Source organism: Nicrophorus vespilloides, unplaced genomic scaffold, assembly GCF_001412225.1.
Source record: "Nicrophorus vespilloides isolate i.1.1-1 unplaced genomic scaffold, Nicve_v1.0, whole genome shotgun sequence".
Taxonomy (NCBI): domain Eukaryota; kingdom Metazoa; phylum Arthropoda; class Insecta; order Coleoptera; family Silphidae; genus Nicrophorus; species Nicrophorus vespilloides.
This window is the reverse complement of record NW_017099314.1, coordinates 1-16,196: the sequence shown is the minus strand read 5'-3', so window position 1 is coordinate 16,196 and position 16,196 is coordinate 1. Positions and strand designations below refer to the sequence as shown.

Genomic DNA, 16,196 nt, shown 5'->3' with positions numbered 1-16,196 from the left:
TCTTGGATGATGGGTGTTTTGTAAAGCAATGTTTGTTTGAAACTATACTATTAGATTATTATGGTTATTGTCTGGGTGTTTTGGTTTTTGCGGTCGGGTCGTTTTGGGGATGTCCCGCAGGGATCAATATATATGCATATAAATAAGCATCCCTTATCACACCGCAACGTGACCCTTCCTTCCAACGAGACGAGGAAAGGAGATCGGGGTGATTTTCTGGTGCGAGCGAACTAGAAAACGGACGTTGTTATCATATAGCCTACTGCATGCAAATAATATTCGTGTTCCCCATTATTATTCAGAAACCGCACACGGAGAAACTCTCCTTTCCCGTCTGTCCATATTCCCATCGGTATAAATATATTGATTGCTCTACATAACAAAAAGTAAAACACACGATCAAACGATCTAACATTACATAACACAACATCCAGCAATTGTAACGAACGTGTGGCGCAACGATAATAGCGCCTCTCATGTGCTTTGTTAACATCCCAGTACAAGCACTACATAGACTGGAAGTCTTAATTGCATTTTTTGCGGACTAATTTAAATTCAACAATATAAAAACAAAGGATGCAAAATATAATATAACATGACACTGTCATTTTGACTTACTTGACTAAAATGTGAAAAGATTGCTTAATTTTTTTTTTTTTTAAATCAACTTGGAGCCCGAATTGCAGTCAAATGGATGAAACCACAGCAATAAATGTGTTTTATATTCATTACATTTATTAAAGTTTCTGAGAAAATCCATAAAATGTAAAGACACTGCTTTTCGAGCGTTAATTTTTTATTGTCGAAATATATAACATTGATATAGATCTTTTAGATTTATTCTATCTATTTACAAAAGTAATGAATGGATACTGGAGTGAACAATTGCATTGAAGCTGCCTTTAATTGCAGCAGTTGGCATCGTTGTATAAAAACAAATGAATGAAACAAACAAGCGCATAATCCCAAAACGGTCCTGCCGTTTGGCTTTGCGCGACACATTCCATTCCGTTTCGTTTTTACGGTCTACAACGGTCGGGCCTGGAAGGAAGGAAGGAAAGTGTTCACCTCTCTCGCTCTTTGAGTGAAGAACAAGAAGAAAACGTAAAAATAAAAAGAGCAGAAAATAAAAACAGAAGAAGACTGCTGCACCATGTGGGAAACAAATCGAGTGGGCTTCGGTACCCGACACACACACATGCTCATTATTATTTATTTTTTCCCCGTCGTCGTTTCTTTCTTATTTCCACCTTTTAGTGGGCAGAAAGACGAATACATAATAATAAAATAATAATAACTTCGGACGCGCCGCGACAGCTCTTTGTTTCCGTTTTCATTAGGCGGATAAATCCCAGAATGCGCGCAACATGCAATTGTTTTGTGAGTGCGCGCCGCGCGCGAAGATAAAGTAAAAGTCTGGAAAAAAAGATACGTACATAGTACTAAATATTATAAAATCTTGCGTGGAAATTCGAAAACGATGTCAATGGCGTAATGACGCTTCGGGCGAACACGTGGGCGGACTTTATTGCTTTTTAATTGAGTTGGTAAATGGCCTTTCTAAGCGCGTGAATGCACACACCGCATGGGAGAAAAGAAAACGTGCGATCGTCGATAGGAATTCAATTTTGTAATTACCACACACACACCACATCTTCTCGTTTTCATCAAACACACTTAATTGGTTGACTGCCTACGCGCCTTCCATTTAACTTGTAAATGCGATCGCATAACCAACGACGCGCCATCTGTTTTTACTAGAGCTTAATTACATTTGACAAGTACTTGGCTAAATACTTGCTAAACATTCCATTGTTGTCACGGAAACTATGGACAAGATAACAATTTAAGTAACAATTTTCAACTAATAAAATTCTGAACGCTTTGTCTTATTGAATTGACATTTTTGCAAATGACATTATTTGAATTGAAAATAAAAATGTGTAATTACAAAAGTAGTTCGCCAAGCCGTGTATAGTATGAATACGAATGCTCGCTTCAATTTCGAAATACCATTTTTTTTTCCGTCTGTACTGCGGAAAGAAAGGAACTGTTTTAGTCGCCCACCGTTTTTGGGCTTGCTTTATTGCAATACCTATAGTTGCTCCTCGTCCAGTTGCTCTATCATTGAAAGTTCCACCGATACAAATAAATAAATATGAAAGAGAGAGTCGGGCGCGCGCGCCCATTTTATGAATTATAGATAACGCATTGTATGCGGTCCAGATATTTATCCCAAGCTCGATCCCAAATTGAATCGGATTTATAGTTGCAAAAAAACGGAAGAGGCAATTTCATATATTGAATATCCGAGAGGCGAGCATCGCCGGAGACTGTACAGAAAAAAGAAGAACCGAAGCGCGCCCCATTAGAGGACTGCTCTCCTTCTTTGCAATATAGTTATTAAAATTCCTTGCTGAATTCCTCCTGCACCTTCTTCTTCTCAGGCAACACAAAAAATAGAAACGCGAGCAATTAATGACATCATTTCGTTTACAAAATGATCCATAATGCAGATGATATTTCGACAAACTTTATAATTTCATTCTTACACTCTAAATCAATTAATTAGGGCGACTAATATCCGAATGATTAAGTCGCCCTACCCACAATTTAGTTGGCGCCGGTTTAAATCCTGGTCAAGCCAGGCCCTTTGTGAGTCCTCTCGGTGATTGCAGCAATAGGGCCATCGTTCATCACAGATGGACAGTGAAATGAATGAGGTTCAGCATATGGACCTTCAGCCAAGTCGATGGACAATGACAGTGTTAAGGATAGCAACATATTCACAGTCAAAGGAAATAGTGGAATCGCAGAGCATCAATATACTACTGAAGTTAACCTACAAGACGACAGCCAACCAACAAATTAAAAAATCAAATCATCATAATGGTAACTATCCACCGGGAAAGATTACCTACCTAATGTCAACCTCGATCATAAATTTACTCAATGTTCACATTGATGAACAAATTGTGAATAAAATTATACGACATAAAAAATCAATTAATTAATCTTATTTAAAAAAAATGAGCTGAAATATATATACAGTCAATGTCAAAAGTGAAAAACAAAATCATTGAATTTCTCGGTAGCTCTATATGAAACAAAGTTCTTTTTAGGCTTGTTTTATACATGAAAGTTCAAACTTTTCAATTCGACCTTTTCTAGCTTTCTAGTTCTTCGTGCGTCTGAGTAAAAGACTTTCAAAATTTTAATGTTGAAACTGTCAAAAATTTAAAAAATATTATTAGAATTAGTTAATGCAACACAAAGTTAATTTAATTTTCTATTTTTGTATTATTATCAATGGTATATAGCCACAGCAGATATATTTTTTTACTAAAAAGTAACGAAATCCATTTCATTGACGATCTTTCGCCGATTTCAAATGCATCATCGTTCCTCACATTTCCTCTTTGAGAAATATATGAAAATGGATGCGAAAGCGGCGCCACAGTCTGAAGTCCTTTTTCGAGGCATAAAATAAAGATTTCCGAATGCGGTTTTTCCATGGGCGATAGGCGTCAGAGGGAAATGGCGAAAGTTTTTCACAGGCTCAATTCTATGCGCCAAACCTCTTTCCTTACGCTCTCATCTTATCCGGATACCCTCTCGCCTTCCCCGACGTTGACGATGATGATAATAAAAATAAAGACATTTTATCTCGCGGAATCTCGCCAATATGATGAAGAGTCCATCTGCTCGAAACGAACGCAAAAACTTAAACAATGTTATTTTATCATTAGAGGAAACCCATAATGAAACGAAAGCACTGTTTCAAACACCATAAAATCTGCGTTATATTTTTAACGTTATCTGGGTAGAACGTTATAATACCTGTGCTCGTTACGTTATAAAATTAGTTTTGTTGCCTTACAGTTTTATCTACTTCGAGAATTAATTAATTAATTTTTACTGAAAAATAGTTATTTGTGGTTATAATATTTAATTGATCACACATATTGTATCTGCTATTATATAGAATAACTAGATAAAGTGTTGATTAGTGAACTATTTCATACGTTAACTATTTGTAATAGTTATTCCATAATCGTTGATCTTTCAGAAAAAACTTGATAATAAATTATCCCTTCAATGGGATTACTAATCAGTAATCGAGAAACGCAATGCTAGTACGTGGTGATGCCTTGATTATTTCCCTTTGATCTTCCAAAACTCTTTCATTTCAATCCCGGCTTGTTAAAAGAAGAACCTATATTAATTACTACATTAAAATCAAGGGCGTCTCTTCGGCAAAAATGTCTCGTAATTTATGTTTTAGTTCAGTGATTCCCAAAGTGGTCTATATCGACCCCCAGTGGTCTATGACAACTTGCAAGGGGTCTAAGTCAGCGAAAAAAAAAATTGGGGGTCCATGAGATGAAAATGGGGGTCCAGGATAGTGGATCTCAACATACACTGATAGTATCTATTTACAAAACAACATACCCGTTACTTATCCCGTATTATGGAATATAGCAAGGAAATTTTTAATTTCCTTTCCATCGTCATACCAGCGCTGTTACCAATCTCCAAACGAAAAAAAAAGAAACAGGCTGGACATCATTAGCCGATGAGATTTAAGATTAAACCTTACAAAATTGACGCCAAATGTTGATAATTTATTATTAAAGCATCAGGTTCATCCTTCTCACTAAAACATTTACTTATTGCTTAGTTTATTTTATGTTACGTATATTTTATATAACAGATACAAAATTTTATTTTGAGTAGTTTTAATTTAAATTCAATTAATAAATGTATAAAGCTTAACATGTATTTTTACATTAAGTTTTTAACACTAAACTTCACTACAGTCAGAAATCTACCCAAAACCGAAAAACATGGCAAGGGGTCTACGACATAAAAAAGTTTGGGAACCTCTGTTTTAGTTACTCAATCATCTCAAAAATTCGTATGAGTGAGTTACGATTGGCGCCTGAATGTTTCATACACAAGGTGGCTTTGGAAACTGGCGAGCATTTGTCTTTATTAAATTACGTTGCGTGCGTGATTATATCCGGCCAACGCTCGCATCGATTCATAAATCAATTCTAGTTGGCCGCATGACCGTTTCCGTTTCCGGTTATTGCATCATTAGTGCCATTATTATTAATGTTAATACTGACGTATTATAATATGAAAATGCAGCTACTGTGAATGTGTGAGCTCATTTGGCGCCGTTCATCATCGCGCGGTTATAAATCGTTCCAATTAGAGCCGTAGGCCCTAATGGGCCCCGAAATGGCACCTGCTGGATATTATTTTTTTTTTCAGTTTGGGTTGATATGTTTAACCAAATTGCATGCATTCGCATTAGTCTGTACCCGTGTCAACCTAACTGATGCATACGAATCCAACCAATGATATATACGTCGTAGTTGCCAGGTAATTTATTATGAAGGCTGTTTCTAATAGAAATAGAGTATCATAAACATTGACATTTTCTACTGATTTTGTTTACTCTTTATCTTGTATCTGTTGCAATTATTATTATAAAATTTATCGAAAATGAAATTACATTTTCTTTGTATGATGCAGACGCTTCTATAACATTTATACAAATTCGTATTCTTGATGCAAAATCCTTCGTTATTTGAAAATATGTTATTTTCTTGTACTTCTTCTGAAATCCACAAACTTGGCTTCGTTCACATTGCACATCTTAGCGCCTTATCTTTTAATAGAAATCTTTATTCGTTCTTTCGTTATTTATTTATACATGGTCTGACGCCAACGAGCCAAATTAGGAGCAACGTGTTTTCCTTTTACCGAGCCGAGAATACAAAAAGTAAATAAATAAATAAACCTATCCACTTTTAAAAGTTTCCGCGAGAAATTCATTTCCCACAAGGAGGCTGTAAACTTTAGCGAAACTTCAGAAATTCCATCGCCTCGTTTGTCGGCTATTTTTTTATGTTCTTTGTTCGATAATGCAATGGGGCAATTATGATATTTCATAAAATTTCCAAAATATTTTCAATATTTTTTCATCACTATTGCATTGAACGTTTATTGGTTCTATCGTTCAGGTCCTTATTTGGGTACGAAAAGAGTGCGTTTCGCACACTCGATAAGAGAGTAATAAAAATTAGTCGATTGTTTTAAAAAATTGCTTTATATGGTGACGAAAACACGAATTGCCACGAAGAAACAACTGCATTTGCACATCTGAAACGTTAAAAGATTCTCAAGCGCGAAAATTTTAATTCATTAAATTATTCTCAATTAATGCAAGACCTATTTTGTCGAGATGATCACTCTTATTTTCATTTTAACGATATACATTTTTAATTAAATTTACAAATATATATTTGAAAGTTCTTAATTTTGAAATAAATGAAGTGAATTAATATTAACATAAAAGTCAATAACTTATGACTATATTTGTATATTTAACTTGTGTTTTTTTTTGTGAGAAATACATTATTCACCAATATTACTTTCGCATCTCCGAATATGTGACTGATTTCATATTGCATGGTGCATGTAATGTAATAGGAACGATGGAAGCGGGATGCTTTCGAGTACGTACGTATTTTTAATTGAATTTCTAGGATGCTTTCATCAATTAGGAAGCAATTTACTTGAGAGCTTGTGCAGCGCGAGTCTATTAGTATGTTTTTGGATCAATAAATATAACTAACCTAGATTCGAAAATAGTATGTTTTCATTTAGTTTTTATCTAATTCCTTTTCGCATACATTTATTTTTTAAATAATAATAATTAATAGCGATACAATATTAGTTTTATCGTACTTAATATTCCAATTTTTATGTTCACTTCGCTCATTTCAAGATTATGTCTTAATTAAGAACTTTCAAAGATATGTTTCCACTTAAAAAAAAAACAGAAATTTGATTAAGGAGTGGACATTGGACATGTTAAGAATTATTTGACAGTTTAATTCTTGATATAAAATCATTATCAATTCGCCAGAGGCGGATCTGAATTTACACTGTTTCAACGCGAGCTTCAGAATTGCATTTCTGGATATCAGGAATTGTACAAAAAAAACTAGCAAAGCCATCGCAAAGTTTAATCATTGATTATATTGTCAAAGGGAAAAAATCAACATGCGAAGTTGAGACTAATTTTACTTGTGAAGAATCATTATCTTCAGGACATATATATTCAGATCTGATATGCTGACTATCAATTCTAGTGATGAAAGTGATTTCGAACCAGTTCGCATATTATGCCGAAAACTCATATAGCCACGATAATTCTAAAGAAAAAAATGTTCTGTATTTTTTTTTTTTGTAAAATTTTTCCGTTTAAATTTAGAAAGAATATGTTAAGATTGTTAACATTTTTATAAAATTATGAATAAACATTTCAGAAAGAATATAGTAAGACTAATTATTTTTCTGAAATTTAATAAACCCTTTTTTATGTAATTTTCGGTATATTGTAACTCATTTATTTAGTTTTATGCGGTTTTAAAAAATTATGAAACGTATCCTTTATTTTTATACGTGTGTCTAGTCCTTTTTTGTGCGATTTATTTTTATGCGTTTTCTTGTGGAACGTATCTACCGCATAAAAAGAGAACCAAGTGTACCTTAAACTGCAGTTGAGATTTACTGGTGTAATTTAATTATGAGCTTTTTTTTGTTTATCACGTTGATGTTCTACTATGAGAGAACTATTTAGTGGTGTTCGGATGCAATGTAGGTAGATAGGTTTGAATGCATGTATGAACTGCGTTAATTTGTGTGTGTTTTTTTTATTGTTGTTCGTGACGATCCGATTGTATTTGTAAATTCTGAATGCCTCGACGGTACAATTGCGGGGGCCGCCGCCACCACCGCATGCTATTGCTGCAATGCAATATTGCGGGGACGGTGAAAGGGATCTCCACCGCTCCGCCGTGTTCCATTGTTCGAACCGCAGCCGCCCCCGACTCGAACCGCAGCGGCCTTCATTACGCCGCTATAAATCTGAAAACCACCCGTTTCGTAATAAATATTAACTGCATTTCAAACGGATCACAGAAAAAATAAATATACGCACCACAACGAGAGTTGTACAAGCTTGCTACGAAACGTAATTATAATTTGAAATTCAAGATTTTCGGTGGAATTTAATGAACAAATAACAACAACTCCCAATTCTTCATGTAATATTTCCAATGATGATGATCATCATATCAATACCAACTATTTTAAATACAGTTCGATTCAATTATCTTAGATGTTTCTGAAGCTAGATTACCTTCGTCGATTCGGAATGGGCAAAGATCTAAATGCGAGCTGAAGCGTTTCTGCACGTTTGATAGTTATTGCGGCCGTCTGAATGTGGTTTTCGGTTACACACTTTGAATGCTAGTTTTGGGAATTGTCGACGGCGATGTCTGTACGAGTTTTCGGGAGTCGTGAACATAATCGTTTCCTCATCAAAGCGCATATAAAGTGCTTCTAAAATACAGATTAGTATTCATGGATGTGTCCGTTTAATGAATATTACATAAGCGCCACACGGTGCGACGTATTTACATGCGGTGTGATGGAAGTAAACCAAAAAAAAAAGAGATGCTGCTGCTCGCTTGACTGCACGACGTGTCATACTGAAATTAAAAAGTTTCATATGCAATAAACAATGCCTTCCGCCGAAATTTATCACTTTAATTTACGTTCCGCGTAAAATAACCGTTCATTCTGAATTTTTTATTTAAAATCTAGTCGTAGTAAATTATCTTTTCGGGTTGACAAATGTCACCTGAATACTATTTATTTTAGTGTTACATCGTGAATGTGAATAATCATTTTTATCTTTATAAAAGACAACACATAAATAGAGTAACGAGTTTATAGTCATCCAACAAATACACATGGGTACAGAAATGAATGGAATACGTAGATTGATTCTTGATACTAAATATTGGGTTGTCGAATTAGCTTTTGTATATATGTGGGGTCTAACAAAAGATCGCTTAGTTGGCGTTAATACATTTGTTTCTGAAAAAAGAAAAGTTTTTTTTCAATTTGTTAAAGTATAACAGTATTTCATGTCAAATTTCAAGAAGATTGGTAAGAATGGATAGGAGAAAATGCAAGATTAGTGATGTAATGCAAAAAATTGTTTCCCCATTCTCTACGGATTTCGAAGTCAACTCATGCCTATGCAAATTTACCAGGAATGCCAAAATGCATATGGAATGAATGCATCATCCCTTGTCACTATTTCCAAGTGGTTTCGAAGATTCCAAACCGGACATTTTTCTGTTGAGGTCGAATCTCGTGGTGAACTGGGCTTGAATGCCATGGCTGTGTCGAGAGTATTAAGTCATCACTTGGGCTACATGAAGAAATCCGCACGATGGGTTCCACCAATTATAAATGTTTTGCCCAATATTTCTTAGAAATTTTTTAAAATGAAGAGTCTAGCACCTTCAGGAAAATAGTAATAGGTGATGAATCTTGGTTCTATAAGTACGATGGGAAACCATGGAGCGCAGAAGGTGCAAATCCCCACAAAAATCAGCAACAAAAGTGATGGTGCCAATTTACTTTACCAGGGCAAAAGTGGTAGCTGCTATCCCACTGGAAACTGGCCAGACGGTTACTGCTAAGTGGTGTACAGAAATTTGCTTACCACAAGTTTTCAAAAATTTGTTTGGAAACCAGAAAAAAGGGGAACTTTTTACATCACGTTAATGCACCCGCTCACACTGCTGAAAAAAAACAACAACTTTCTTGTGCTCTCTGGCATCAATGAAATTCGCCCAGCACCTTACTCTCCGGACCTAGTGCCGTGTGATTTCTGGCTGTTTCCGAAAATAAATAAAAATTTGATGGGAAGAGTATTCAGTTCGAATAAGGAGATCATTAATGCAGTTAATGTCGAACTTGAAAAGCTCCAAAAAGCCGACTTTGTGGAATGTTTTGAAAGGTGGCTCTACCGACTTAAGAAATGTATTCAAATAAATGGAAATTATGTTGCGAAATAACAAAAGGATGATTAAAAAAATAAAACCCATTCTGAAATGTTTTTGTATTCTGAAAAGTTTGGTTTGGATCAAATGATTAGTGTCAGTTTAATAGACTTTAGAAGATGAAAGAAAACAAAGTGCATTTTATATTTTTGATAGTTTTCTATTACTAGAAAGCCAAAAATCTGTACGAAAGTAATTCTCTAAGTTTTGTGTTGGTAATTTCAGCATTAAATATTTGTTAGTAATAATGATTAAATCGAGACATTGATCGAGAATAGCCCCTATCGTGTGACGTGAATTAGCGGAGATATTAAAAATATCAAAAAAACATCCACGTAAACTCTCGTGACAAAAACATTATAATATTAGCAATTATGTTTCTTTTACTATTCCACAAAAATAGTTGGAGTTAGACTGTGTTGTATTAATGTGAACTAATGTGTTGAATTAGTATACAGCATTCACCAGATTTCCGATTTCTACTAATTCAGGTGTTTGCAAATAACTGCAATAACTGCAAGAACGTTGTTTGATGAAAAACCTTATAAATTCTGGGAAGACGTAAGATGAAAATGGTGCATATTTAATTAAAAAAATATGTTTGATTTTTAGTTTTTGTGAAAAATCGGCACGAACAACTAAATAAGTCTTTTCGTCATTATCATTATGATTTTCTTCTAGTAGATCAGAATGCATACATAGATTTATCAACTAGCAAGTTGTGGCAAGTTTTTATTAAACAAGTAAATGTAGTTTAGAAAAGAAAAGTAAATTAAGTTTGTAGCAATATGTTTTGCTATTAAACGGTAGCTGTGGTGAAGTTCTTGGTGAATACATTAATAGCGGTAGATGACGATTGCTTGCGGGCACGCTGTACGTCTTCATTAGTTGTCTGTGAATCGTCTCGCTATATTGGGAATTGCTAATAGAACGGAAAGAAGAGAGTCTCCACCGTGGTTCGTTTATGGCGCGTAGACCGACGTTTTCCTTCTTAACAAATCACGCGCGGCCGAAGGGGGATGAGAGGCCGAGATAAGCCTGCCTCTCTAAAAGGCCAAAGAAAAAGGCACTTTGTATTGAAAGGCCGTTACGTGATCGCGGCAATATTTATGGTGATAAAAAGAAATAAATAAGAATACGTAGAAGAAGAAGCGCAGTTGTTTTATAACAAACTCGTCGTGTGCGAGGATAGGATGAGGAAACAGAAAAGAAAAGAACTAAAGAAAACTGAGGTTCTGGGAAAGAAGAAGACGGAACTCTTTTCGCGTTTGCCCACGGCCAACTCTGAAACATTCGCGTTTCTTTATTTATGCATTTTTATTTGCATTATATCACTTTTTTCTAGGTATCCGCGTTCATCGCGCTAAGGATTTGGATATCTTCCACTTAAACTTTATGGGCCGTTTTGATTTAACATCCTTTATTATTACCATACGTCTAGTTTTCCATATGCTTTATCTTATATATTTGCTTATTTTTTTTCCTCGCTCATAAAAGTGTTCCCTTTTTGAAAGGGCCTTTGTGTTAGAGCCCCGGGCAAATCGGCATCCGCGTGACGGATTCGCGTCCTTTACAGCTGCGCACCCATCCGTTCCAGCCTTGGAAACCCAACTCCTCGATGGCTTTACGCGCGCACGTAACGTCATCTCGGATATCTTCGTTTGTCAGATCTGTGGAGACATTGCAAATACCATTAAATAACAGCAGTTATCTAACTGACTGCATCCAATAAATGTTGCAATTGCATACAGAAGTTAGACAAGTTTTTGTCTTTCGTTATTACTTGACTATGCAAGTGACATAACTAATAAAAACATAATTTTCTACCTTCGCATTTCATTTGACATTTTCCTCCAGCAGATTTAAATTGGCACCACTCTCTGCTGTTAATCTGAAAGTAATAATAATCCAATTATATTCCGGACTGTTCCAAACCGAACTAATCGAGTCGCACTTGACTGAATTTACTGATAACCGCATTGTTATAGCAGTCTAGTCATTTAAGTCTGATTTTTGTCTTATAGTTTTGACCTAGAAATTTTCTAACGGTTTGGTGATCAAAAAAACATTCGATGAAAATTAGAATTTTGAACAAAAAACTCGATTGTTGAACAAAGAATTACGAAAATTTTCTCTTTGCTTTTTGATAAACTGATTTAAGTCCCGAACAACCGACGTTTGAGCTGGTTCCAAGTTCGAATGTCCAGAACTCTTGTACTCAAGCTCGGCAAATGTATGTGCAAAACAAAATTTGATGCCTCGAAATTTGCAATACAAGTTACGCAATAAATTCAAATAATAATGATACAATTGTATATTTCAAAAGTGTGTCTGGTTTTTCTTTTACACAATTCTGATACGAATGTTCATATTTTTTAGATTATGTAACACTTAATTCGGTATACCTGAAACAAGCCGAGACCTTTGCTGCCGTTCGCTTTATTGATGACTTTACCGGTATCTTTGAAACTTTCGCTTTCGACGAGGCAGACCCCTGCAAGCAAACAAACAAAACAGAACCTACTGATCAGCATACGGCAATAATCTTGACGCGAGTAAAAAAACTTACAATTTCCGACCCAACTTCTGGACACGTTGAGCTTGATGAGTTCCTCGGTGAGACCGCATTTCGTGTAGACTTTGGCTTGCGAAAAGTGCATGATCGGTTGCGAACACAGCAGCAACGCCATCAACATTGCAGCCACGTGATTATCCATCTTGCGTGCAAAACACAACAACGTGTGAAGAACAATAAAACCAAAATCCGTTTGTTACTGCAGTTTCGGCGACGATTGTTTTGTAACTAAGTCGTGAGCGATTTGCGCGCGCGCGCGCGTCCCATTGTCTACGCTCGCCGCAAGGCTAACGACTGTGTGAATCCACTTATCACATAATTACATAAGCGAATATCGCGCGAAACCGCAAACAAAAATAAAAATTAACCAGGAGCAACAAAACGTACGGTTACATAACGAACTAGGAAGCGGCTGTCGATACACGCATTTCGATTCGTTCGTAAACCGAATGTATTAACTGTCGACGTATTAAAATTTCAAATAGAAGCCCGGAAACGGAAAAACAAAGCAGAGCGACGAACAACAGAAAACGATTGATTCCGGCCGGACGGAATTGTGCGATGCATTATTGAAGCCCGTGCGGCTCCGCAAACCGCATTACCGAAATTAAAAGAATAAAATGGAAGTCGAACTCGCTCGGGTTAATTGGATTCCACTCATGTTTTTTTTTTTGTTGTTGTTGCTTCGATAGTTTTTCCAGCAACGCGAAATGTCAATTGCACTTGCACCAGAATTCACGTTTAATTGAAAATCAGTTATCGGAATGTGTGCCAAAAATTTCATAAAAAAAATAAAAGTTACAAACCTTATTTTTATTACTATATAATGATGTCACATTTGGTTATAATTAGAGAAATAGTTGAAATATCCAAATAAATTTGCATTGTAATTTGAATTTGTAAAGTAAGAATTTGATCAAACAGCTTAATCAAATGTTAAATGGTGATAATGAAATAAAAGTAATGTCAAGATAAAAAATAAATAACAACTTTGCATAACAGCAGAAAATGTACAAACTTTCTTTTGTAACGTTTCAATAATGAGAGTTATTTATGCACATTTGTTTGGATTTTTTTTGTGTTGTTGCCCAAATTAGTATACAGTGTCCACCTGCAACACTAATTACTGTTAATTATTTTCCCAACTTAATTAGTATAAAACTGAACTGACAGCTGCATTTTTATTTACGTGTTTTTACGTGTTTATTTACGTTATTTTTATAACGTGTATGTATCATTAGACATACTAAGCTTAATTAGGTAAAAAGCAAACAGTAATTAATGTTACATATTTTTTTCATACAAAAATTAATGTTTGCAAAGGTTTATTTATATAATCACAAAATTAACAAAATCTTTTGTTCAAACTAAAACAATATTTTGTTGTAAATCTTTTTGTGTGTTAACTATTTGCTAACGTGTATTTGCTATTATAATTTAGAAAAAAATAGATATGGAAATATATTTTTAATTATGTTTGTGCATTTCTATATTTCGTAAAATTTACTATTCAAACGCGTAAATGCATAGGAAATGCTATATTCCATTGTTTTTGTAGAAGCAAATGCGAGCATACTACGTTGATTCCTAATGATTTTGTCTGAATGCACTGCAAGCGCGCGAAGGTCGGACAGGTCTAAAAATATATATTTTTTTTGTTGCTGTGTTTTTTTTATTTTGACGAAATTGAAATTATAATTCTACGTTTCATTTCCACATGGCTACAATGATTTCCATGGTGATATTGTTTCCATTTGCTCTTGGAAACCGGATACGCTTACCGATTGTTTACACGTCGACAAAACTGAAAACCGTGGCGACGTTGTTGGTCAGTGCCCCTTTTCGCATTTCTATTTGCGCTCGAAGTGTGACTTCACATGTGTCAGTTCCATTACAATTATTGTATTGTACACAATGTAATAATATCAATGGAAAGTTGATGTTGTTCTCAAAGTTGTGGCTAATGAATAATTAAAATCGTTGTCAAATTATTTTGCATATTTCGTTAACAATATTTGTATGTAAACTAATATTGTTTTTTTTTTAATGAAATATGGCATATCTTAACTTAAAACATAACTCAATGAGTCTATGTTAAACATTGTGGAACGACTGAAACAATTGAATACGATTTTAACCGACTTGTTTTTGTTTTTGACATTTGGGTACCTTACGATGATATGTTTAATAGCTCGTAGAAAATGAGTCGATGAGAGGACAAACTTTACAGTAGGTAGGTTGGAAAGGTGAAACATTCGTCTTTGATTTGAATATAAATATGATCAATTGGCTTAAGTGGTTGTCGAGGAAATTAATAAAACGTGAACACATGGAACAATCGTCATTTCTCGTTTTCGTAATTGTCATTACGTAACTTTTGTTACATAAAATTTGTACCCTTATTATGCAACAATAAAATATAATAAGAATTACATAATTATTAGCAAAATATATCAAAATATTGAAGGTTTTCAGCATTAACATTTTTGATAGCTCATAGCAGAAGAGCCGAAGACAGCAGAAAACTGTGAGCTGTCAGATGAAACTTTCATAAGTCAAACATCTCACTTTAATGTCACTGACAAATTTGTTTCAGTATGAAAAAATATTCAAATTTTAACGTATTGATTTACCTAATACATTACTAGAATTAACAAATTTATGTTGCATCTAAAGTCACTATTCACTATAATAATAAATAATGTGGGTATTATGAATGTACTGACAAAAAATGTTAAGTAATATCAATCTATAGATTAGAAAAAGTAAGTTCAATATTTTTAGTTAGATTATCTAATTTAACCATAAAATTTAAATATTTACTTAACGTATTATCAAAAATAACATTAATTACAACTTTGTGATATTATTTATATAAATTATAAAAACTAATAAATGTTGCGAATCTCATGAAAACATAATTCTAAATAATAAAATTATAATATTAACTGTTACTTTTCAGTTTATATTAGAATAATATTTTTGCAGATTAAATTATTTCATTACTTTCGCTTCTGTTTATGGAGGACGTTTTAATCTACTTATCATTGCGATAATTTGTAAACCTCGCTAAAAATAAATCACGGACTTTGAACTTTTATTTAACTTAATTTCGCTTAGTTATCTATACATTTAGGATTAGAGTACAGTCAACCCTCCTATAACGCGGTGAGTGCGTACCGCATTATATAGAAACCGCGCTATAAGAAACTCGGATTTAACCGTACAAACCAGGCTAATTCGTAGCGTGTTCTATGGAAACCGTCTACCGCGTTGTATTGAAACCGCGCTATAAGAAACTCGGAATTAGTAGAAATCACATCATTCGTACCGCGTTATATGGAGATCAATAAATACAAACGACAAGATAATATATAAATTATTTTTATTGATTTGAATTGAAGAGTTCATATAAGGATTGATAAAAAAATTAAACAAGAACTAAACTAAAAGACTGTTTTTCAACAAAAACAATGAAGACTTTTGTATAATTATGTAATCTTTCAACACTCATCCTCGCTGTCAGACATGAGTCGCCTAACTCGTCTTCTTTTAATGGGCAAAATGTCTTCAGCACTTAGTTCATCTTCACATTGGTTTTCGATTGTAGCTTTTTTTTCTAACTCCACTAAAACGTCTCTATAGGGAGCTAAGCAATTTCTTAACTCTCTTTTAAACTT

General features: G+C 34.3%; 1 protein-coding gene across 1 annotated transcript; it reads right to left on the bottom strand.

Moving 5' to 3' along the window:
- Positions 1-11,344: 11,344 nt before the first annotated feature.
- LOC108564332 (lysozyme-like) lies at positions 11,345-12,767 on the bottom strand. The gene is made up of 4 exons (XM_017923336.1): positions 12,511-12,767; positions 12,347-12,435; positions 11,769-11,832; positions 11,345-11,611 (listed from the first exon to the last, which is right to left on the bottom strand). Exons 1-4 carry the CDS (start codon positions 12,656-12,658, stop codon positions 11,466-11,468), a joined length of 447 nt encoding a protein of 148 aa, XP_017778825.1. The 5' UTR covers positions 12,659-12,767; the 3' UTR covers positions 11,345-11,465.
- Positions 12,768-16,196: the final 3,429 nt, after the last annotated feature.